General features: G+C 34.1%; 1 protein-coding gene across 2 annotated transcripts in view; it reads right to left on the bottom strand.

Moving 5' to 3' along the window:
* Ipo11 (importin 11) overlaps positions 1–24,456 on the bottom strand; it is a 131,216-nt gene that overhangs the window by 57,890 nt on the left and 48,870 nt on the right. For both annotated transcript variants that reach the window (XM_070041251.1, XM_070041252.1), the window contains exons 14-21: positions 22,443–22,490; positions 21,648–21,753; positions 18,824–18,950; positions 17,949–17,982; positions 17,687–17,727; positions 15,392–15,508; positions 13,129–13,242; positions 6,440–6,555 (exon numbers count right to left, since the gene is read on the bottom strand). In XM_070041251.1, coding sequence (XP_069897352.1) covers positions 6,440–6,555; positions 13,129–13,242; positions 15,392–15,508; positions 17,687–17,727; positions 17,949–17,982; positions 18,824–18,950; positions 21,648–21,753; positions 22,443–22,490 — 703 coding nt within the window. The remainder of the gene's footprint in view (positions 1–6,439; positions 6,556–13,128; positions 13,243–15,391; positions 15,509–17,686; positions 17,728–17,948; positions 17,983–18,823; positions 18,951–21,647; positions 21,754–22,442; positions 22,491–24,456) is intronic.

The raw sequence follows: 24,456 nt of genomic DNA, 5'->3' as shown, positions 1-24,456 counted from the left end.
CTAGTATTAGTAGTGCTCTGTTTGGGTCTGGAACATCTCCAAAGACACGTGCTAAAGACTTGGTCCCCAGCACAGCACTTCTGGAAGGTGGTGAAAACCTTTAAACAGGAAAGGCCTATTAAGAAGTTTAAAGCAACTGGAGTCATGGCCTTAAAGAAGTGGGGCTATGGGATATCATTAATTCCTCTCTTTCACAACTTGCCATGAAGTTAACAGGCTTCCTCTGCCAAATACCTTTGTAATAATTGACTGTGCCACCAATGCCCACAGTAACAGGAAAAATTAGTGGGGACTAAAATCTCCAAAACTGTGAGCCAAAGATAAGCTTTCTCTCTTTATAAGTTAATGATTTCAAGAATTCGTTAAAGTAACGGAAAGCTAATGTAGAAACAAAGACTTTCATATCATTATGAATAGGAAAGAACTTTCTTAATCTAGTAGCTACCAAAGAAAGTATCTACCAAACATCTAAAGAAATACATTTACTGAGGATTCATTGAAGCCATTCTCTCAAGAGGCAGAAGGAAGCCTTTAAGAACAATTCGTTTTACCTTGTCTACTTCCACATTACCTTCAGTGTTATGTTTGGAAGGCCTCTTATATACCAAGTTAAAAAAAAAAAAGTTAAAAAGGTAAGAGAAGAAAAAGTTAGTCTTTTAATCACAAGACATAGACAAAAGAAAGAATCGATCAACAAGTAACTCAACGTACTGAGAGTTCCACAAGACTGTAAATAAAGAGAAAAATGCCTTTATAAACAAAACAGTTGATATAAATGAGTGATGTTATCTGTCAGATACTAAAATCCAACATCACAAGGATGCCAATGCTCTGGAAATTGCAAAACAGAATCACAATAGTTTTAAATACAACTTCTACGTGGTTATACCTGGAAAATATGCAAACTAATGGTAAAATATCTGGAGGGCCAAGAGTAAACAAAAAACTTTTCAAGAAAAAAAAATTATGTGTCATCAGGGGTTTAGGTGAAGGAAAGATACTTGCATAATCAGATACTATGGCTTACTGTAGTACCATAGTAATGTGTTTAGCAAAGAGAACAGAAAATGCAGTACTCTCCTGTCATCATATCCAAACTAAGATTCTATTTGTAGCTTGTTCTTTCCTTACTGTTTCATCATTCCCTTAGTGAAAAGACCATTCATGTTGTCACTTGATTTCCCATGCTAGCTTTCATAGTGTAAATCTTACTATTCAAAACAGAGGCAGGGAAGACTTTGAATTTAAACTACAAGAAAATGACATAGTAAGCAATTTTAAACAAAATTAGTGAGGATTAAAAAATGAGCAAAAATAATCAAAACACTATTTGTTACCATTAAAATAAAATGAAAATTACCATTTTGATCAAAGTGAGAGTAGTTATATGTAAGAATATCTTTGACTACAGAAATATAAAGCTAATGCCAATCTTCCAAAACAAAATAGGACAAAATAAAAAGAGACTATCAACTCAAAGATATTAAAGTAAAACAGCTTTGGTGAAGGTAAAACACAATTAAAAATTGTTCTATGTAAGAATAAAATATAATAAATATAATAAAATATAATAAAAATATAAATAATGAGCAAAGACATTAAATCAAATCTAAACAAACCATAGTGTTAATATCAGATAAAATTCAATGTAAAAATTTAAAACAATAAATGTAAATCACTGTATTTTTTGATTTACATAATATGTTTCAAGAAAACAAATCATTAGGACTATGGGAAAAAGAACTCTTCTTCATTGCTAGTGGGAATGAAAACTAGTTCGGCCACTCTGGACATAAATATAGCAGTTTCTCAAAAAATTAAAAGCAGACCTATTATATGATCAAACTATACCACTTCTGGGAAAATAGCCAGAAGAAGCAAGCTCACCATTCTAGAGTGATACCTATGTATCCACGTATATTCATGTTTACATTAGCCAAAGTTTAAAATGAACAGAGCTGCCCATCAAAAGAAGATAAAGAAAACGTGGTACACCTATATGCCTTAGAATTGAATTTAAGACATTTAGAAGAATGATTACTTGCAGGGAAAAGGATAAAACTAACAATGATCACATTAAGTCAATAAGCCAATCTCATTAAGATAAGTATCACAATTTTCTTCCACTTGTGGAAATTAGGAGAAAACAACACCCCTACTCCCCCCAAAAAACAAAACAAAATAACTAAGGTCATAAAAGTAAGAGTGTCTCTTAGGAAGGTAAAATAAAAGTGGAAAGAGGGTAATAACAAAAGTAAGGGAGGAAATATGATCAAAGTACATTATATGCATAAATTCAAATGTCTAGGTGAAACCCTTACTATGGTAAATTTAATAAATGTCAGTTAAAAAAGAAAAATGTTAAATTGGTAAAATAAATATAAATGATACAAATCAAGCAGCATCAAAGGGTGGATCATAGATCTACCTCACTTATAAATAGTAGAAAAATAAAATTAGCAAATAAATTATTTTTTTAATTTAATTTAATTTTATTTGAGAACATACTGTACAGAGGGGCTACAATTACATGGGCAGGATAATGCATACATTTCTTACCAAGCATTGCAGCCTCCTCCTTTGTTTACCCTTCACCTCCCTTCCCAGCCTAGCAAATAAATTATTTTAGGAAATCAAGAGTTCTTAAAAACTTTTTAAAAGAAAAATATAATTTTTAAAGAAAATGTATATGACAAAAAACTCAAAGTAATTATTTTGTTCTTTTTTAAAAAATGATGAGGATCATATTGAATTTAATGTTATGTGCTTGACATTGCTTATTGCTTACAGTATTCATTATCTCACTGTCTTTCCTGGAGATTAAAAACAAACAAAAAAACCTAGTAATACAAAAAAAAATGTATAAAAGACCTTTAGTTCCAATTGTGCTAAAAAAACAATTTATAGCTATTGAAAACAATCACTATACATTCAGGAGCTAATTCTTAAAATGACCAAAAAAAATGGAAGCAAGCAGAAAGAGGAAATAATGCAGCAGTAGCAGAAATTAATAAATGGAAAACAAAGAATCAAAGCCCAAATTTGATTATGTCACAAATCTCTAAGTGGAAGGGGACAAGAGTAAAATAAAGAGCTATTTAAAAAAAAAAAAAAAACACATTGGGCTTGAGAGTTTTATTTTATATCCATGATCACAAAAATAACTGGTACTGGTTATCCAAAATAAGTTCAAATTCCCATTCTTTATAACTTTGCTCCTTCACAGACTTGTATCTTGTATCCATGCCTATTCTAGCCCATAACTGCTAGTGTCCATGGTTCCTTATTTTAGTTAGAAAACACAAGGCAATACATCAAATATTTTCCTGGGTCACTTAACTATAAAATATGGAAATCCACTTTCCTCCAACCAGTGAACATGAAGTATACCTGGTACTATCGAATTCAACCCATCTACTTGAGCTGATTCCTATTCCTCTTTGCTTCCTTCAATTATCCCACTCTCTTGATTCAGCCTCCACCTTCCTCTAGATCTGGTATTCCCCACATCAGCCATACATTCTATATTACTTTTATATCCTTGTTTCAAGGTTTGGTCTTCCGCTTGCTCAGCTGGCACTGTCAGTTGAGCCATGCAGCCAGCCAGCTTTTTGCTGGTTATTTTTAGAGATGGAATCTTACTAACTTTTCTACTACAGCTGGCTTCATACTTCAATCCTACAGATTTCAGCCTCCAGAGTAGCTAGGATTACAGGCATGGGGCATCAGTGCTTATCTTTCTTAACAGTAAAACCCTCAAACAAGTTGCTGGTGCTCAATCTAAACTGATACATCTCCAATTTTCTCTGCAATATGCTTTGATTCTAATTTTGGTTCCTACTGACCAAAAACTTCTCCCACTGTCTCCATTTGGATAAATTCATTTCTCTGTACTATATTACTAGAATAATCAGTAATATTTGGAATAAATATTCCTCTTTTAGAAATACCCTCTCTTGAATTGGTTCTCTTATTATAACAGCTCTTCTCTGTCTTTCTAGATGCTTCCTCTTGCATCTTCAAAATGTTTTAAATGTATTAGGGTTCTTTCATGGACAGAATATTCACCTCCACTCCTCACCTCACCACCCCTTTCCTCTCTGCTCTCCAGCAAACTTTGACATGGGCTTTACATACAAAATAGCAAGTGCTGACCACTTTAGCCACCACTATCTCATCCTCATCATAACTATGAAAGGTAGGGATTATTTTTCCAAATGTTACAGACAAGGAAACTGAGGCTCACAGAAGTAATAAAGTAAATCACAAACTCAATGCAGTAATATGACTAGAAATTATATCTGTTTCCAAATATAAGCTTCAACCTATCAAGAAAAATATATGAAGAAATTTGTGCCTGATTCTTTAACTTATATTAATAACAACGTAACTATTAATAAGCTATGTAATTTTCTATGGGCTCACCCTTTTTAATTAGCATCAATTAGTTGTAGAGGAAGATTCCATTTTAACAAGTCCATTTGTGTACACAATGTATCTTAATCATAATCACAACCTCCATCATTCTCTATCTTCCCCAAGTCCCCTTCTCAAACCAAGCTCATGAAGTTTCCTTGTTGCATTTTCAGAGATGTACTTAAAGTATTTTGACTATTATCACAATCCCTTTCCCATCTTTGATAGAAACTTTTGCGTTTGCACATATAACTTAAGGCAACAGAAAAGTGCAATTAACACAGCAAAGCATTTTTGTAATTACTTTGTTTCCATAACCCTTTGACAATGTATATACCTCTAACAAACACATTAATGTCTGTGATACTGATAAATCTGATTCTACCTTTCTATAATATTTAAAATTTTTCTAATGTTCAACACAATACAATGTGTGCATGTTTATAAAAATTATTTATGTGATAGTGATTAATATTTTAATTTTACAATCTAAAACAAGTACTCAACAGCCTGAAAGACGTGACCTAATTCAACTCACATCCAATTTTCTGTAGATGATGTTTATTAGGACCATAGCCATGTCTATTCATTTGTATATAGTCTTACAATTGCTTTGAACTAAAACATCAGAGTTGAGTATATGTAACAGAGACTACACAGCCTACAACACTTAAAATATTGACTTCTAGGTCCTTTACAAAACAAAAAAGAAATGCATTAACTTCTAATCCAGGGCAATGCATACTCATAAAATATAAATACTTCAGTATAAGATTTCAACAATGTTAATTTATAACCCAACTATCTACAAACTATTTAATTTCAAACAGAAGAAACACTGCACATTAGCATCTACCTAGTTATATCTTAAAATCCTTCATCTAGTACTCTAATACAGATAATTTATAACTTGTTGATTGATATACATACAATTCTCAAGATTCAAAATGTTTAATAGTTAGAAATCTAGAGAAAAATAGAAGGGAAGAAAAGAGGGAAAGCAAACAAAAATGCTCATTTTTTTCCTATGGTTGATTTCTGTGATTTTTAAAAACATTACAGCAATCTATTTTTATACTGGCATTTTTTAATTTCACATATATTATTCAAAGATTTTTCTATTGCCAGGCATAGTGGTTCAAGACTATATATTATCCTAGCAAAAAGGAGACAGAAACCAGGAGCATCACAGGCCAAAGCCCTAAACAAAAAGTTACCAACAACGCCCCCCATTTCAACAAATAAGCCAGGCAAAGTAACTCAACCCTATTATCTCAGCTAAACAGGGATCAAGATCTGGGCCATCTTTAGGCAAAAAAAAATATTCCCAATAAAGTACTCAGGGCATGATTCAAGCAATAGAGTGCCTGCCTACCAAGCATGAGGCCCTAAATTCAAACCCAATACCCCCTCCTAAAAGATTGAATCTCAAGAAAACTGCTACCATAGATAAGACGAATTGAATAGGGCCAAAGGAATTTTGTAGACTATCCACACATGGTGGATAGTCAATAAGTGTAGCATTAAGCTGCCATGAAGTAAAGTGTTTAGTTTTTTTTTATTTTAAAACCTTAAACATTATATACTATTTACTCAGTTAAATCCACAGTGTCAGTAGCAGTAGCATTTGGGGTTGAGTAACAACCCATTAAATACTTAATGAATTGAGATAAAGAATACAAAAAATAACTCAATATCTTCAAAACATGTCATTTCACAGACTGAAAATCTTAAGGCAATCTTTAGTTTAAGAAAGCTACCACGATTCCCATTTACATGCCAAATTCCAAAAGAAGGAATCCAGCAGAGTTCCTACAACAATTTCATATTTAACTTTGTCTATCATAAATGTGCACTGAGAGGCAGCTGCCAAAAGGAATTATTTACCCATTTAGGGAAAACAATTTGACATACTTATTTTTAAGTGCTGAATATTTAATGCCTTACATGACCTTTATTGGCATGAAAAGAGGGAAGGCCAGGAAAAGAAAAAAAATCCATGGTATCAAGGATTTCCTCTTACCATAATTCTAAACCATCTTCCAGAAGATAGACATGTGGAGGCTGGGAAACATCTGTACTCAGTTGGATAACTGGGAGCAGGAAAGGGTACAGGTTCTTGCTGTCTGCTCCTAATCCCTATGGGAAGTATAAATACAACTTATGATAAGACACTCTAAGGTCCCTCCCCCACACCAAAAAGTAACCTAACATAGAAAAGAAAGGAAACCAATTTATAAAAACTAAAATATTTGTGTTGTTTAAGGTAGTCTTGATTATGGACACTAGTAAAACAAAGTTATTTCTATTAGTTACTAGAAAGTAAGGTTCAAAAAATGTTCAACTGCCTTAATAGCAGCAAAAGCATGTATGCCACGAGTTCATTTAAAGCACTTTCACATACAGGTTAAGTATCCCTTATTGGAAATCAGTGGGATTAGAAGTGATTCTTGTTTCTGATTGTTTTTTTGGGGTGAGGGGATGGGCATTAGAATATTTGCAACATACATAATGAAGTATCTTGGAAACAAGACACAAATCTAAAGTTAAAATTAACTTATGTTTTATATATCTCTTATATACATATCCTGAAGATAACTGTATGCAATGTTTATAGTGTATCACCATTTTTTACTGTGATCTATAACATCAGGTAAGACAGGGAATTGTCTGTGGAGTATCATATCAATGAAACAAATTTCATATTTTAGAACATTTCAAATTCCAGAATGGCAATGTTTAGCCTTCCTTATGACTACAGAAGAGGTATTAATACTGGTTTTTTAAACTGTATAAATATTCTCCTCTAAATGATGAATGGAAAATGAATTCATCCTAAATAGCAATGAAAAATCAAATTACAGCATATCCTATTTTAGAATACCAGTAGCCATGAAAAATAATTTGGCATGGAATAAAAAAAAAAGATACAGAAATGTATCTAACAATGCTATGTTAAAGAACTTAAAAATATACCTATATATTTAGTATATGCATAAAATGTTTCTGAAAGCAAATAGAAAAACCAGGTATATATAGGAAAAGGAAGAAAGATGGAGAAGCAAAAGTATTTTTTAACTTTTGTGTGTGATCTTTAAAAATATGTACACACAATTTTTAATTAAGAACTTGGATTGTATTTTAATAAAGATGGAGGAAGTAAAAGGGGTTTAATTGAAAATTATAGTTTGCCTGCTGCTGTCTCATGAGAGATTGACTGGGTATATAACAGTAGTGATATTTTAGAAGGAAATAAAAAGGATTAAAAACTCTATCTCTATGCCATAATAATCTCTGTAATTTAATAAATACAGGAAGGAAATCAAATGAACTATTAAACATCTCTTCACTTAAAAGTACAATGTCAACAGTTTATAACAAATTACAATGCCACAAAATAAATACGTATAACCCTTTTGGTAACATCTGCAAACTCAAATCCATTTGTTTGTTTGCTATTTACTATAGTCACCATGCTATACAATGAATTCCTATAATTTTCTCCTGCTGTACTAAAACTGCAAACTTCACATCTCTGACATTTAGCAACCACTACTTTGTTTTTTGACTATGTTCCACCTTTTTAGATTCATGTATGAGATCTTGCAATATTTTCCTTTCAGTTCATCTTTATCTGTGGAACATAAACACTTACATAGACATACAAGAAATTTATTTATGTATTTATTTTTGGTCAGTTATGGGGCTTGAACTCTGGGCCTGGGCACTGTCCCTCAGCTCTCCAGCTCAGGGCTAGCACTCTACCACTTGAGCCACAGCACCACTTCCAGTATTCTGGTGGTTTATTGGAAATAAAGAGTCTCATGGACTTCCTGCCTGGGCTGGCTTTGATCCACAATCCTCAGATCTCAGTCTCCTGAGTAGTTAGGATTACAGGCATGAGCCACTGGCAATGTTTATTTTTAAATCAACTTCTCCAATTAGAAAAAGCTTCTCTAATAATTTGGATGAACTTAGTAAAGAGTTTTTTCAAAACAACAATTCAAGTGCCAATAAATAAGTATAGGACCTTAAAACTCAATTAAATGCCATTCAGCACAGCTCAATATTTACAAAAGAGAGGAAAGAGGGAGGGAATTAAGAAAAACTAGTCAAGTTCATTTACACTACCAAGTAGAAAATTTCCTAGGAAAATTAGAATGTACTAACTCAAATACCGAGTCAAATAGGCAAAATTTGCTAACATTACCAAAACTAAACTAAACAAATGATAAACATGTAAGTTTTTTAATCAAAGTTATGAAATTCCATACCTGGTAATCTAGTGGTTGAAAAATGTGACAGTCCCCAACATATAGATTTAAATAAACTGGAATACAGTCTGAATCCACAGTAAATATTAGATGCTACACGGGACACTATGGATGCTTATAAGTAAAATTAATCAATTCTTAAGAAAACTATTAGAGCCAGTGCCTATGGCTCCTAGATACTCAGGAGGCTAAACTTGTGGATCACAGTTCAAAGCCAGACTAGACAGGAAAGTCTGTGATTCCAATTAATGACCAATGGAGATGTGGCTCAAGTGGTACCAGCCTTGAATGAAAAAGTTCAGGGACATCATCTAGGCCCTAAGTTCACTAGACACACTATAAATTAACTATACAACTTTGGGGGGGAGTGAAGTCAGGAGGGGAAAAACTGGGAGAGAATGAGGAAGGAAATGTACTCATTACCTGAATCATGTAACTGTAACCCTTCTGTACATCACCTTTAAAATAAAATTTCTATTAAAAACCTATCAGAAGTGACTGAAGGGAGGGAATCACATTCTACTATAATTATATAAAGATTAAGGGAAAAACTGAACTATCTGTGAAATTTTAAGGGAAAAAAATGGAACTAGCACCCTCTAGATATTTAGTCTTTCTCAGACAGTGTTTAGCTTTGTCTCAAGAACACACTGATCAGGTGTAAGTCTATAATCTACAATTGAATTTTCTAAACATCACACACTTGAATCATCAGACTACAAGACAACATTACCAGAAGGCCTCTCAAACTCTTGACTGAACTAACACCTCGCCTTCCCTAAAAAACTGTTCCTTTTCATACATTTCTAACTCACATGACATGAACCACTGTCTGTCAACCAGTTCCTTCTTACTGCCTTATCTAATCCTTAATTCTATACATGTTTACTTTTTTTTCAAAATTTTCCTGTTCTTTCCATAGCATTAATTCGGGTCCTTAACATCTTTTTTTTTTTAAATCCTTAACAGAAGAATATCTTAATTGATCTGCTTGACGTTGGTTTTACCCCCATTCAAAACCAGTGGTACCCTGACTACTTTCTCTTTTTTAATCCCAGTACCAGGGCTTGAACTCAAGGCTTGGAAATTGCCCCTTTTTTGCTCAAGGCTGGTACCATGATTCTAATCCACCTTTTTTGTTGGTTATTTGGAGATGGAATCTGGAGGAATTTTCTGCCTGGGCTGGCTGCAACCCAGATCCTCAGATCTCATCCTTCTGAGTAACTAAGAATTATAGGTGTAAGCCACCATCAACTGGCACCTGATTACTTTAAAAAAAAAAAAAAAAAAGCCAGCCGGGCGCTGGTGGCTCACTCCTATAATCCTAGCTACTCAGGAGGCTGAGATCTGAGGATCGCAGTTCAAAGCCAGCCCGGGCAAGAAAGACCGTGAGACTCCTATCTCCAATAAACCACCAGAAAACCGGAAATGGCGCTGTAGCTCAAGTGGTAGAGAGCTTGCCTTGAGCTGAAGAGCTGAGGGACAGCGCCCAGGCCCAGAGTTCAAGCCCCATGGCCGACTAAAAAAAAAAAAAAAAAAAAAAAAAAGGCCAGATCCAGATAAAAAGCATCTATATTCAAAAGCACATAGAAAACTGCTCTCCTCAGAACTAGCATAAAATAACTGTTTATTTTCTAATAGGATAAAACAAATGGCCTTAAGACAAGGAAATACCAGGTAGGGCATGATAAAAATTGAGATTAACTTGTAATAGGTAGGAAACTGAAATATGCTTTACTTAGGAAAAACATCAAAATAGTAACATCCTAAAGAAACAAAGCTACAAAACATCAAACTTCCTTCTTCACTCACCTTTCAACTCAGCTTTACTGCCCACCGCTAAGGTAGACAGACAAGATATTGATAGTTGTTGAAGTTTAGAAATGTTTATAGATGTATTATACTTCCTTCTTTCACTTCAATTTTTTCATAATAGAAAGTAAATAAAAGCAGGCAACCAAAGATTAAACAGATATAAATAAAGTATCTACTATGAACAACAAGGAAACACACGAAGTATATTGAAGAATACAGACCAAGCAGAGAAGAAAGCTTGGAAAAAAATCAATCGCTACTAATATCCTTGGTAGAACAAAATACTGTAGTCATTAAACAAAAGTAAAATACACAAAATGATTTCTCAATAATAAGAACTCCTAGACATTAAAAGTGATAGTAGGGGAAAAACAAAAAAGTCAACAAAAAAGTTCAAAGGTAAGGTTGAGGAATCTCCCAGAGCAAACACACAAAAGTAAGAAAAAGAAGAAAATGAACAGTAAGAAAATGAGGACAACTTGAGAATATCTACCATCTAAGTAACAAAAAATTTAAAAAGATAGAAAGGAAACAAACAGAAAGGGAAAACCCAATAAAATACAATAGAGTTATCTAAATGCAAGGATGTGAATTTACAGTTTAAAATGTCTACCATGTGGCCAAACACTGCGGTGAAATCACAGCCACATCATGAAAGTGAAAACAGAAATACTGAGATAAATATACAAACTGTCATAAAGAAGAAAGGATAATACAATTGAGAATTAGAATAACTTTAGGATTTCTACAGCACCTTCAAAAACTATGTATTAGGTAATGGTAAAATTTCTCTAAATTTGTGAGTGGCTAAACTACTTATTTATGTACAAGTAGAACAAAGACAATTTAATATATGTAAAAAAACTCCCCAAAAAGCTGCCTTCCACTATCTTTTGCAGAATATAAATGACATTCATGGGTATTACCTGAAATAGAAAATTAAGCAAGATAACAATGACACAAGACAGAAATCAAGCAGAATACATAGGCAAGAGGAATCCTTTTCATGGCAGTGAGAAGGATGAACTGTAACAAATATACACAGCAGAAAGTAAGTCCAAACAAAAATAAAACTACTTATTTATTTATGTAAGACAATAAAAGTAGCAAAGCACCTATTAAGTGTGTTCATGATGAAGAACTGTTTAGATAAAAGGTGAAAAGTATAGGTCCAATTAAAAAGGAATCTAAGATGATCACCTAAGATTCTCTGGCTTTTCATAAATACATCTTTTCCCCATTATTCATCCAACACTCTAGATACCACTATGAAGACATAATTAAACTCCCAAAATACAAGGAATCAGGAGATTTAACATGTTCCTTAAGGACCTGTCAAAGATGGAGCCAAAATATGTAAAAGGGGCCCCCAACTAACAGCTAGCAAGTCAATTATGATCTCAGCCCAACCACTCAAGGAATTGAATTCCACCATAAAGCTGGAAAAGTGTACAAATCAACTCTACCCCAAAGTCTCCAGGGGAGAGTCTGGCATATAGCTTCAATTTCAGCCTGCTAAACACTGATGACAGACATTGGACATGCCATGACAGATTTCTTACTTTAAAAATCCACAGGCTAATAAAACAGATGATTTACATGCTTTTGGTTTGTTTCTGTTTTGGCAGTACTAAGAATTAACATCAAACTCTCATGCTTGAGTTGAAAAAGAAGAGGCTTGTACTGTGATCCTTCTACCTTGGCCTTGAAAGAATCTAGGGCCACTAGCATGCACCACTATGTTCAAGCTTGTTTCTGAGATATGGTCTTTCATTATATTTTCAGGGTCTAGCCTCAAACTTTGACATTCTTACCTCTGCCTCCCAAATAGCTACAGTTACAGACATGACTCACTGCATCCACCATAGAAGGATTTTTTTTTTAAGCCATCAAGTTTCTTATAATTTACCGCAAAATAAATATGAACATATACACTAAAAAAAAAAATGATTAATATAGGGGGTTAAAGGGTGAGAAGATTGTATGCAAAAAATTAAATTAAGCTGGGTGTAGGGGTTCATGTCTGTAATCCTAGCTAATCAGATTGCTGAGGTTTGAGAATCGAGGTTCAAAGGCAGCCTGGACAGGAAAGCTCCTAAGACTCTTATCTCCAATTCAATACCAAAAGAGGAAAAAAAAATAAAAGTAGAGCTGTGGTTCAAGTGGTAGAGTGCTAGCCTTAAACAAAAAACTCAGGGACAGCACCCAGACCCGGAGTTCAAGCCCCAGGACTGGCAAAAAATAAGTAATAATAATGAAATAATTTTATACATATAAATGTATGCATACACATATATATGCACATATACATATATATATACAACACACACACATGCACACACACGCACACGCGCACACACACACACACACACACACACACACACATACACACACACACACATACACACACACTTTCAACAGCCTTGGGGGGAAAAAATCTCCATTACAATGCATAGAATTTCTCAAATGCACTCAAAAAGTAAACAAAAGTTGTCTATAAAACTGTTTAGATGACCTATTTTTAAAATGTGAAAACTTTCACTACCAGTAAGATAAATCAAATTAAGACAATGAAAAACTTAAGAACAAGAAAACTAAGAAACTCTATGGCGAAGTGACTTACCTGAACAAGATGAATAAGTGTTGTCAGAATAGCACATCTCAACATATTGTGTTCCTCACTCTGCTTCCAAAGAAGAGGTAAATACTGCACCAAACATCCTACATACGGTCGTATCTATCATAACAGAAGGGAAAACAAAATAATTCTCTTAGGAAAATAGCAATTTACTGAGAATCAGAGCACTATTAAGTCCCAAGCAAAATGCCAACAGTACAGGAAGGCTTGATAACATTGCCTTGGGCATTTATGACCAGTAAGAACCTTCCTCCTTGTGGAGTTGTTCCAGTTATTGGGATAGCACTTCATGTTACAGAACCAGACTTGTATGACCATTTCATCCAGAGGATAAAATCTCAGATTCCACCACAGAAAAATTTCTTCAATTAGCCTCAAGTAGAATGATCCTAGTCTATAAAAAAAAAGTTTAAGTTTGTACCATTTTATTCCTTTTGTGTTAATGGCCTCTGGCTCTTTCTCTTCCCGCTCCTGATCTTTTATGATGGTGATGATGAAGGCAACAACTGAATTTGTTGCTTATATTGCATCTATGTATAGTAGATTAAAAAAAAAATCCATTTCCCACAAAGTAATGTGTCTCACTTACTGATATTTAGTATATTATTTAGCATGGTTTATTCATTAGAATAACTGTTACTTTCTATATAATTTAAAGGCATGTGATAAGTTTCTGAGTCATGACTACCTTATAATGTGGAAAAACTGCCATTTGGAAAAATCCGGTAAGTCTGAATTCCACAAGTAGCTTGACAAAAAAAATTTTAATTCCCACCTCAAGGTTTCTATGAGGATAACATGAGATATGTATGTGAAGCACTTAACACTATAAGTTTACATGAACTAGTTGGGGGACAGAAGCTCATGCCTGTAATCCTAGCTAGTCAAGAGGCTGAGATCTGAGGATCATGGTTCAAAGCCAGCCCAAGTAGCAAAGTCCATGAGACTCTTATCTCCAATTAACCACCAGAACACCCGAAGTGGTGCTGTGGCTCTTGACTAGCCTTGACTGCAAAGAGGCTAAGGGACAGTGTACCCAGGCTCTGAGTTCAAGTCCTATGACCAAAAAAAAAAGATTAAATCTACTGTCTTTACTCCATATTTGATAACTATTCTTATCAATAAAAAATAAAGCAACAATGGTCAAAATTCACAAATAGCAAATCCAAAGAGTAAAGTAATACCTCACAGAGTTACATTGGTGTTTTTCTCTTTTATTTTTTCTCTTTTATTTTCTTTTTTTTTTTCTCTTTTATTTTTTCCATTTTATTTTTTCTATTTTATTTTTGCTGTACTGGGCCTTGAACTCAGAACCCTGAACCTGCTAAACAAATGCTCTAACCACTTGATTTATACCCCATAAAGGAAATGTGCTCCTCTTTTTTTAGTTGTGGAGCTGAGGATTGAATCCTCAGGATTTGTGTATGCTAGACAAGTGTTCTTCCATTGAACTACATACTCCTTACGTTTGTGCTTTTCAAACAAAGGTACAGATAGTAATGAATTAGGGTATAAAAAGTTAACAGATTATAAGGTGGTTTCCTGAGCTATCATTTTTTCACAAAAATCAAGGACAACAAGGAAGCTAAATAACTATTAAGAACTTTAGGTTAAACCAAGTATGGGCAAAATGTATATTAGAATAGGAAACAATTTCTTTTCTAACCAAGAAAACTTATATTTGTTTTTGAAACTATACCCTCCAACATTGAATTTGAAGATTAGTAAGCTAAATTGGAGCTTCTAAAACATCAAAAATTCTACTTTCTAGATGCGTACCAATAGCTCATGCCTGTAATCCTAGCTACTCAGAAGGCTGAGATGTGAGGACTGCGGTTCAAAGCCAGCCTGGCAGGAATGTCTGCAAGACTCTTATCTCCAATCAATCACAGAAAAAGCTGGAAGAGGTGCTGTGGCTCAAGTGGTAGAGTGCTAGCTTTGAGCAAAATGAGTCCAGGCAAAGTTCAAAGCCCAGGATTAGAAAAACAAAATATCCTACTTTCTAAACACCTCTACATTGTTAATATAATTTTACCATTTTAATTTTCTTCCTCATTTTTTTTTAAACTTTAAATACAAATGTCAATTTTGAATACAGAACTGAAATCCTAACCCTTATGTTAGAAATTAAGAATGCTTTGTCATTTAAACAATGTACATTAATCTGAAGATTACATTACTATATTAACAAATTCTATATGCATTTTATTTAACTCTGACATACATTTTTGTTTTACAACAAACTTACCTGTATGTTGACTCTCTCAATTACACAAGAAAGAACATGCAGAACATGCATCTTTGTGTCACATTCTGTAACTTGCTGCAGTAACTGAAAAAGGAGTGTGAACACGCTTTCCAAATACTGCAGGAAACAAAGAAAAGGCTCAGAAGACAAATATGAAGACCTTCTCCACACACAGATGGAAATAAGTAAACCACAGTGCAAAAGCAATGAAGAAAAAACATAAAGTCAAACAAATCCTCAACGATACTTCAACAACCTGTCTGGATCAGAGAGAAATTTTTATTACTGCTTAAATAAATCCATTTCAGAAATGTAACCATCAACAAACTGAGTAACATTTAGAAGAGACTGCCTAAACAAGAAATGTTAAAATTTTATTCTATCAACTAAGCTGTTCACAGTGCCCTGTCATTATTCTTCCATATACATATGTTGTCAATCACATAGAAATACAAGACCTATATATAAAGGTAAAGAGTACCAATTAATGCAATCAAATGGACAGCCACCTGAAAGGCCCTTTAACATATAGACATTTGTCTGTGCATTTGTACATATATGTTTGTTATTCTAAAAATGAGTGTATTAGAAAATGAAAAATGAGCTTTTATCCTGATTGATCTAAAACCAAACAACAACAACAACAAAAACACACCACAGCAGCTTTCATAAAACATACATTTGTTTAATCAGTTAATTTGTTATTGAGGGAGTTCTTTAATTTCTTGGAAGAGCTTCATTTGGGTCTATTTTATAGAATTTTTTTTAACATATTTATAACATTAAACGAAACTTAGCAACTATTTCCTTAAAGATCTTATACATTTGTGCCCTACAAATTCCCCCATATATGACAGACACAAGTATACAAAGAAAGACATTTAATCATGTAACTTCTCACCTAGTCCTCTAAAGAATAAACACTAACTCCAATCCTGTTTCATATTTACTAAGTCTAAGTACCAGCTCTGTGAAAACACCATGTTATGTGCTAGGGGTTGAATGAAGAGTAAAAAGATATGAGTATAGCTAGGTGTGGTGGCTCAGACCTATAATCCCAGCTACCTGGAGGATCATGGTGGTTTGAAGACATCCTAGGCAGAAAAGTCTAAGAGACTCCATCTCCAGTTAATTAGTAAATGTCGGATTGGATATACAGTTCAAGTGGTAGAGTACCAACCCTGAGTGAGCAAGAGTCCCAGGCCCTGAGCGTAAGCTTCAATACTGACACCAAAAAAATTTTTAAAAAGAGTAGAAATGTAACAGACCCACGTAAAATTTAAATACTACCTATTTTATGATCAGGAGAAAAGAAAAATGTGGCAGTCAATTTGAAAATAGACGTCCAGATAGCTAAACATAAATGTGCAAAGTGTTACTAATAAAAGTTTACCAAAATAGTTATGCTCTGCTGGCTGTTAACTCATACCTGTAACCCTAGTTACTTAGGAGGTTGAAATATGAACATCATGATTCAAAGCCAACCCAGGTAGAAAAGTCTGAGACTCTTATTTCCAATTAACCAGAAAAAAAGCAGGAAGTAGAGGAGCAGAACAAGTGAAAGAATGTTAGCCTAAGCTAGGCACCAGTGGCTAATGCCTATAAACCTAGCTACTACAGAGGCTGAGATCTGAGGATCATAGTTCAAAGCCAGCCCAGGCAGTAAAGTCCATGAGACTCTTATCTCCAATAAACCACCAGAAAACCAGAAGTGGTACTATGGCTCAAGTGGTAGAGCACTAGCCTTGAGCTGAGGGACATCACCTAAGCCAAAAGTTCAAGCCCCACAACCGCCCCCCCTGCCCCATCCCCCCCAAAAAAACTCATTAAGAATGTTAGCCTTGAGCAGCAAAGTTAAGTGAGAACTCAAGGCCCTGAGTTTAAGCCACTGGAGTGTACATAAGCACACAAATAATGCATGTGTAAATAAATAAATAGAGACCCCCATCTCTCAACAAATAAGCTGTTTATGGTGGCACATGCTTTGTGGAAGGGACAAATAGGAGTGCAGTCCAGGCTAAGCTAGGCAAAAACACAAAAGTTTATTTGGAAAAATAAAGCAAAAAAAGTCTGGGGGTATGGCTCAAATGGAAGAGCACCCTGAGTCTTTGAGTTTAAACCTCTTACTGTTGAGAATAAAGAGAAAGTAATGTCCTCCAAAATAATCCAAAAATCTTTTAAATTCACCCCCCACACACACACACATATAAATAAATAAAACAAACATGTACAAAAATACTTGTGTTCAAAATACTAACAAAAACTGTTAGAAAATCTGGAAATCAGTACTCTTACCGGTAAAAATTGATCTGTTCTAAATTCAAAATCATCAACAGGTAAAAAAGCAGTTAAGGAAAACTGAGAACTAAAAGATGAAGCTTATCAAAATAAAAATATACCTAAAACAAGTATTAAACAATCATTTTAAACTACATCTGAAAGTCTTATAGATTTTTTTAGCCCCATGCATGAATAAATGAACAAATGAAATCGATGAATGAAGCTAACGCTAGCAATCTTCTTTACAATGAAATATGTTCAAGTTTTAGAAGGATATTTAACTTCAGAGTTGTAGCTGTTTCAATTCGAACCTAAAACAAAGTATAGCATGAGTTTTTCATCATTCTAGAACTATTAAACATCATGTAGTACTTAACCAAAAATAAATTGGTAACATACCACTCTATTTGTTTTGTTAACATTAAAGTCATAGATCACATTACCATGTGGAAATAAAAGGATATCCCTCATAGGTTCATCTTTGTGCACTTTACAGTATTCTTTCATTTGCTTATGGACAGTCTTTAAATCCAGAGGGTGCTTACAGAAAGAAAGGCTGGGCATAAAGTATGTAGAAAGCAGAGGACTAAGGTCAGTGACAAGAGATGCCAGAAGAAAAGACTGAGAGCAGAACAACAGCATGGATCTGAGAAAGTTGGAGGACAGCTACGTGAAAAGGGCAGGAGGAGATAAGGAAGGAGAAGAGGTAAACAACACAAACACTATATCTAAGGTCAATACCATAAATCCTTAAATCTCAAGGATTTTCTAAATTTCAAAGTTCACAAATACAACCTCCCAAAGTTTGTTTTATATTTCACCTTGTTTTCTAGGAAAATCATACCATTACAATCTGATCTCCTTATTTGCTCAAGTTTTGCCTAACTACTCAGCTAAGTTGGCAAAGGGTAACATACTCATAGTTTCTAGATCAAGTTACAGGAACTCAAGCCATGACTAAATTCTAGTTTCCTATGCATAAAATAATCTATATAAAGCTTACTCCCTGGCTAAAGTGCTATATGCTATACTTTTCACATCTGTAATAGGACTACTTTTCGCTTTGAAGCCATTTTAAAGAAAAAAAAAAAGTTCTGAACATTTTATAGGAGCTTCTGATGTCTTGAGATGTTGATTAGGTGGCTGACATACCACTAAATCTTGATCTTGAAGCAAGTTACAGATTGCCTGGTATAGCATGGGTCTTAAGTCAGGCTTGAATTTCACAGAAATCCACTGACCAATGAGCCAAATCACTCTGCGCCTCAATGGCTTATACCTAGGTAGAGAAAAATCATGGAATTAAAGAAGCCTATTAAAGAAGTCTTATACTTTAAGGAGTCTATTTCATTTAATATATTTCATGATTTAACTCTAAAATATACTAATAAATGCATTCTGCCTTTACATAAAAGCTAACTATTTCTAAATGTACAACAGCATAAAATACTGACCATAAATTCCTGATCTAAGTTAATAAAAATTTAGAGGCATATATACACATATTTGTGTAATATGTATATATTAATGATCTTTTTACATTTAAAAACTATGACAACTTGTAATCCAGAACTTGGGGAGCAGGAAGAAGGATCATGAGTTTGAGTTCACCCTGGGATACATAGTAAATTCAGTATCAGTCTGAACTACAATAGCAAGACTGTCTCAAGAAAACAAGGATTCATTCACTAGTGGTAGAGTATACAACTCTGGCATTCACAAAGTCCTGGGTTTGATTTCTAGGACTCAAAAAAAAAAAAGGAAGGGCTGGGAAGGCGGCTCAGTGGTAGAGTGCTTGCCTTGCATGCATGAGGCCCTGGGTTCGATTCCTCAGCACAACATAAGCAGAAAAGGCTGGAAGTGGTGCTGTGGCTCAAGTGGTAGAGCGCTAGCCTTGAGCTGAAGAGCTGAGGGACAGCGCCCAGCCCCAGAGTTCAGGCCCCACGACCGACAAAAAAAAAAAGGAAATAAAAAGAATTGTAATGGTGATCAGTACATATAAATGAAGGCCATTTCTACTCTTCAAGGAACTAAAGACAGTACTGACATCCTAAATCCTAAAACTGGCGAGGTAACAGTAAGTGGTATCCAAATACCACCAAAAAAATGTATTGCCATTAGTAACAAAAGGATAAAATTTTACTAATTTTTAATATTTTTATTTATCCCATCACTCAAAATACTCCTTCAACATATTATCAATACTTACTATCTTCTTTTTTTTTTTTTTTTTTTTTTTTTTTTGCCAGTCTTGGCGCTTGAACTCAGAGCCTTGGCACTGTCCCTGAGCTTCTTTCACTCAAGGCTAGCACTCTACCACTTCAGCCACAGTGCCACTCTGGCTTTTGCTGCTTATGTGGTATGAGGAATCGAACCCAGGGCTTCATGCATACTAGGCAAGCACTCTACCACTGAACCACATTCCCAGACCTACATTGTTAAAATTTAAATTTAAATGAATTAAAATTTTCCATAATGTCACTAAGCATATCTAAAGTTCTTAACAGTCCTGTGAGAGGAGCTACAGTACTATACAGTGAGTCTAAATGAAACAGCCATATGTTTTAAGGATAATTAGATCTCCTCAATGGAGGCTTTCTTTCCATTAAAGTCTTACTAGCACCTTCGCAAAATCAAAGGTTATTTTATTTAACACTGGCTCTGTAGAACACTGCCAATTCTACATAATGAAAATATTTGTTGACTAAATGAGTAACCGAAAAGATAAATTTCAACTTACTGGATAAAAATTATACCTTTACCCAGGTACCAGTGGCTCACACCTATAATCCTAGTTACTCAGGAGGCTGACATGAGGATCAAGGTTCAAAGCCAGCCCAGGTAGAAAAGTCCATGAGACTTTAACTTCCATAAACTACTTAGAAAAATCCAGTGGCAATGTGGCTCAAGTGGTAAAGTGCTAGCCTTGAGCACAAAGAGGCTCAGGGAAAGTACCCAGGCTCTAAGTTCAAGCCCCAGGACCAGTTAAAAAAGAAAACGAACTCTCTCTCTCTCATTCTCTCTCCCCCCCAAAATAAGCTTTTAGTCTTTAATTTTAAATCAAGAATTTTTAACAGCTTTTTAATTTTTAAAAAGAATTTGTAACAGATTTTTCTCCTTCTATTCATTCACCAAGAAAATTTAGATAGGCAAACACTTACGTGTAAAACAAAGAAACTAGGCAAAATGTTCCTAAATGTTATATGGATTTTCACTAGTGAGAGAGACACCACAGTAAGAGTCTAAAGTGTATTCAAGTGCCTTCTGAGATGCTTTTGCTAAACCTACTCTACTGTCTCCTTAAAGACTTGTAGCATGGCTCTATATGAATTTCCACAAGTCACTTTTCATGGATGTTACTTCTAATAATTAAACACAGTCCCTCTTTGCACAGCTTATATCTGGGACTTGGGAATCTGTATCTTCTCTCACCTTTGCATAAAGTCCTATTTCTTTTCTCCTACAAATGATCATTTATGTGAAATATTTTACAACTATCACAATTCCTGTAATTATGAAAACAAGTAACATAGAAGTCTAGTCTTTTACCTATATTTCAGTTATAAATTTCAGAAGTCTTCTTTTCTACAGTACAGAATAACTGCTAAGTCATACTATCACCTTTTCAAAATTGTAAACAATTTCTTTTTTTTGGTCGGTCATGGGGCTTGAACTCTGGGCCTGGGCACTGTCCCTGCGCTCTTCAGCTCAAGGCAAGCGCTCTACCACTTTAGCTACAGCGCCACTTCCGGTTTTCTAGTGGTTTACTGGAGATAGGAGTCTCATGGTCTTTTCTGTCCGGGCTGGCTTTGAACCGAGATCCTAAGATCTCAGCCTCCTGAGTAGCTAGAATTACAGGTATGAGCCACCGGCGCCCAGCTTCAAAATTGTAAACAATTTCAATGCTTACTTTCCTTCATTTAAAACAAAAAGTAAAGCAAAAGAAAGGTATGTTAAACACAGAAATTATACTTGCCTGTTGTGATTGACTTGTAATTCTGGAAGAAGTTGACTTTTAAACCACTGATCAAAATCAATACTGTCAAAAAGTTCATAAGCAGCTAATCCAACAGCATTATATACTAAAAAGAAAATTTAAGAAAGGAAAAGATTTCAGACTACTTGATCTTTTGTGCAAAACTAAAACTACTGCTGAACATGGTGGCTTAAACTTATAATACAGCACTTAAAAAGATCAAGGCAAGAGGATGGTAAGTTCAAGGAATTACAACATGTTAACCAGGAAAATTATTGAAACTGACATTTAAAAAAAACATAGTTTAAGTAATTTTAGTCTAAGCTTTTCCCAAAAACTTCACAGTAGAAAACTAAATTCATTCAAATTATAAAATAGTACCTAAACAGATCTAGATACTATCTAAAATAGCATCTAAACAGATTATCAATGTGTATCACAAGCATCACTTGGATGGCTGAGGCAGAAAATTAAAGAGCTACAGTAAATTTAAGATCAGCATTGGTTATATCATGAAACCTTGTCTCAAAAAAACAAATGAACAAACAAAACTGATCTGCTCCTAAGTAGAGACAATGTTTTATGATATGATCTCTTGATATCTTTATCTAGTATCCTGGCATTAAACATTCCACAGTATTGTAATTAACTGTCTATTTCACTGGTTATCTCCCTTACCACAGTTCAGATGTTTAATTACTGTATATATCTGCTCTCCTAACACAATACCAAACACAACACAGACCATCTAACAACTAGTTAAATACATATTTAAATCATTTCAGTTTTACATACCAGCATCTTTGATTAACAGTGCTTCCATATCTTCTACATTGGTGGGTCCTTTAAAAAAAAGTTGTTATATTTTAGTTTTTAACCAGTATATAAAAAATTACGCTTTAATATCACATGATATGCCAATGCATGACACATTGTATAATGTTTTAACCAGGTTAAGTATCTATCTCCTTAATCTATATAATTATTTTGTGGCTACAAACATTTATTAGTTTCTTCTCTTTTAAATAAACAGTACATTACTGTTAAATATGGTCACCATAATGTGACAGAACTTCTTGCTTAAAACAAATGGTAACTTAATGCTAAATAATCCATCTTTCCTCATCTCCTCCCTCTTATCCCAGCTTCTGGTAACTGACATTCTATTTAAAACTTCTGTAAGACCGACTTTTTTACATTTCACAAGAATATGATCGTGCAGTACCTGCCTTTCTGTATAAAATTTATCTTCAAATAACATTTTTAGCTGGGAAGCAGTAGTAATCCTAACTACTCAAGAGGCTGAAATCTAAGGATCACAGTTGGAAGCCAGTTTAGGCAGGAAAGTCCACGAGACTCATCTTCAATTAACCAGCAAAAAGCCAGAAGTGGAGCTGTTGCTCAAATGGTAGAGTACTAACCTTGAACAAAAAAGCTTAGGGACAGTGCTCAGGTCCTGAGTTTAAGACCAGCACAAATAAAGAGTAATAATATTTTTTTTCACTTTTACTTCAATTAATAGCTTATATTAAAAAATCTGAGGTAAAAAATGATTTATGAACAAAATGTGGTATTAATTAAATCAAACTAGTTAATATTTCTACCATCTTAAATACATTTCTGTAGTGACAACTGAAATTTTCCTCTTAGCCCTGGAATGTGCAACTATATTAACTATATTTATCACAGAAACTTTTTTGTGTATGTGCCAGTTTTGGGGCTTGAACTTAGAACATGTGTACTCTCCCTGAGAGTGACAGCTCCACTTCCACCTTTTTTTGGTGTTTAATTGGAGGTAAGAGTCTCATAGACTTTCCTGCTTGAGCGCACTTCAAATTGTGATCCTTGGCGCTCAGCCTGCCAAGTAGCTAGAATTAAAAGCATGAGTAACTGGTGCCTGGCTAAAACTTCTAAAATATTTTATTCCTCCTAGAACTTTAAGCCCTTTAAACATTGCTTCCCATTCTCTCCTCATTCTAGTCTTTGCTTCTATCAGCTGGACTATTGTAGATTTCACATGTAATTGTATATATTTGTATACATAATTTATATATACAATATATAACATACAATTTTGTTTATATAATTGTATATTTTGTATATATCATTTCACAGTATAATTTCACTTGGCATGATATTCTCTCATCCCATCCATGATGTCATGAAAGACAATTTCTTTTCCTTTTAAGTCTATGTAGTATTCTATTGGTTATGTATGAATACCCGTTAGACATGCATGCATGTGAAGCTGGAGATACAACTCAGTAATAGAACACTTGGACAGCATAACACTTAGCTAGCAAAAGCCAGATCCTAAATTCAATCCCCAGTGTCATAAACAAACAAAAACATGCATGCACATTTAATAGCAAAGTCTTTTTTTTATTGTGAAAATACTGTACAATAGCAAAGTCTTTTAAGTTTTATTGTCATCACCAATGGAGAATACAGGCACAACATATAAAAGCATAAAATTAGTTAGAAAAATCATTCTACTGTATTTTTAAATGTTCTAATAAGCAAAACTCTTCAAAACATATACCGTAAACTGCTGCTGAATTATACTCTCTTATGCTAAGAGAATTAAAATTATACAATAGAAAAAAATTCAAGAACTAGAAGCCAAGGATATATAATTCACAAAACAAGTGCTACATTAAAAAAAAAAAGTTTAAAGGCTACAGAAACACTTTAAATAGAGTAAAACGAAAAGTATAAACTGACACTGATGGCCAGAAGAAATAAAAAATTTTTAAAGAAGCTTCCAATGTCTGCTATCCTATTCATGCAGGAGGATGGCATAGCTGAC

This window comes from Dipodomys merriami, unplaced genomic scaffold, assembly GCF_024711535.1.
Source record: "Dipodomys merriami isolate MVZ:Mamm:240054 unplaced genomic scaffold, mDipMer1.0.p SCAF_30, whole genome shotgun sequence".
Taxonomy (NCBI): Eukaryota; Metazoa; Chordata; class Mammalia; order Rodentia; family Heteromyidae; genus Dipodomys; species Dipodomys merriami.
This window is presented reverse-complemented; position numbering and strand designations above follow the sequence as displayed.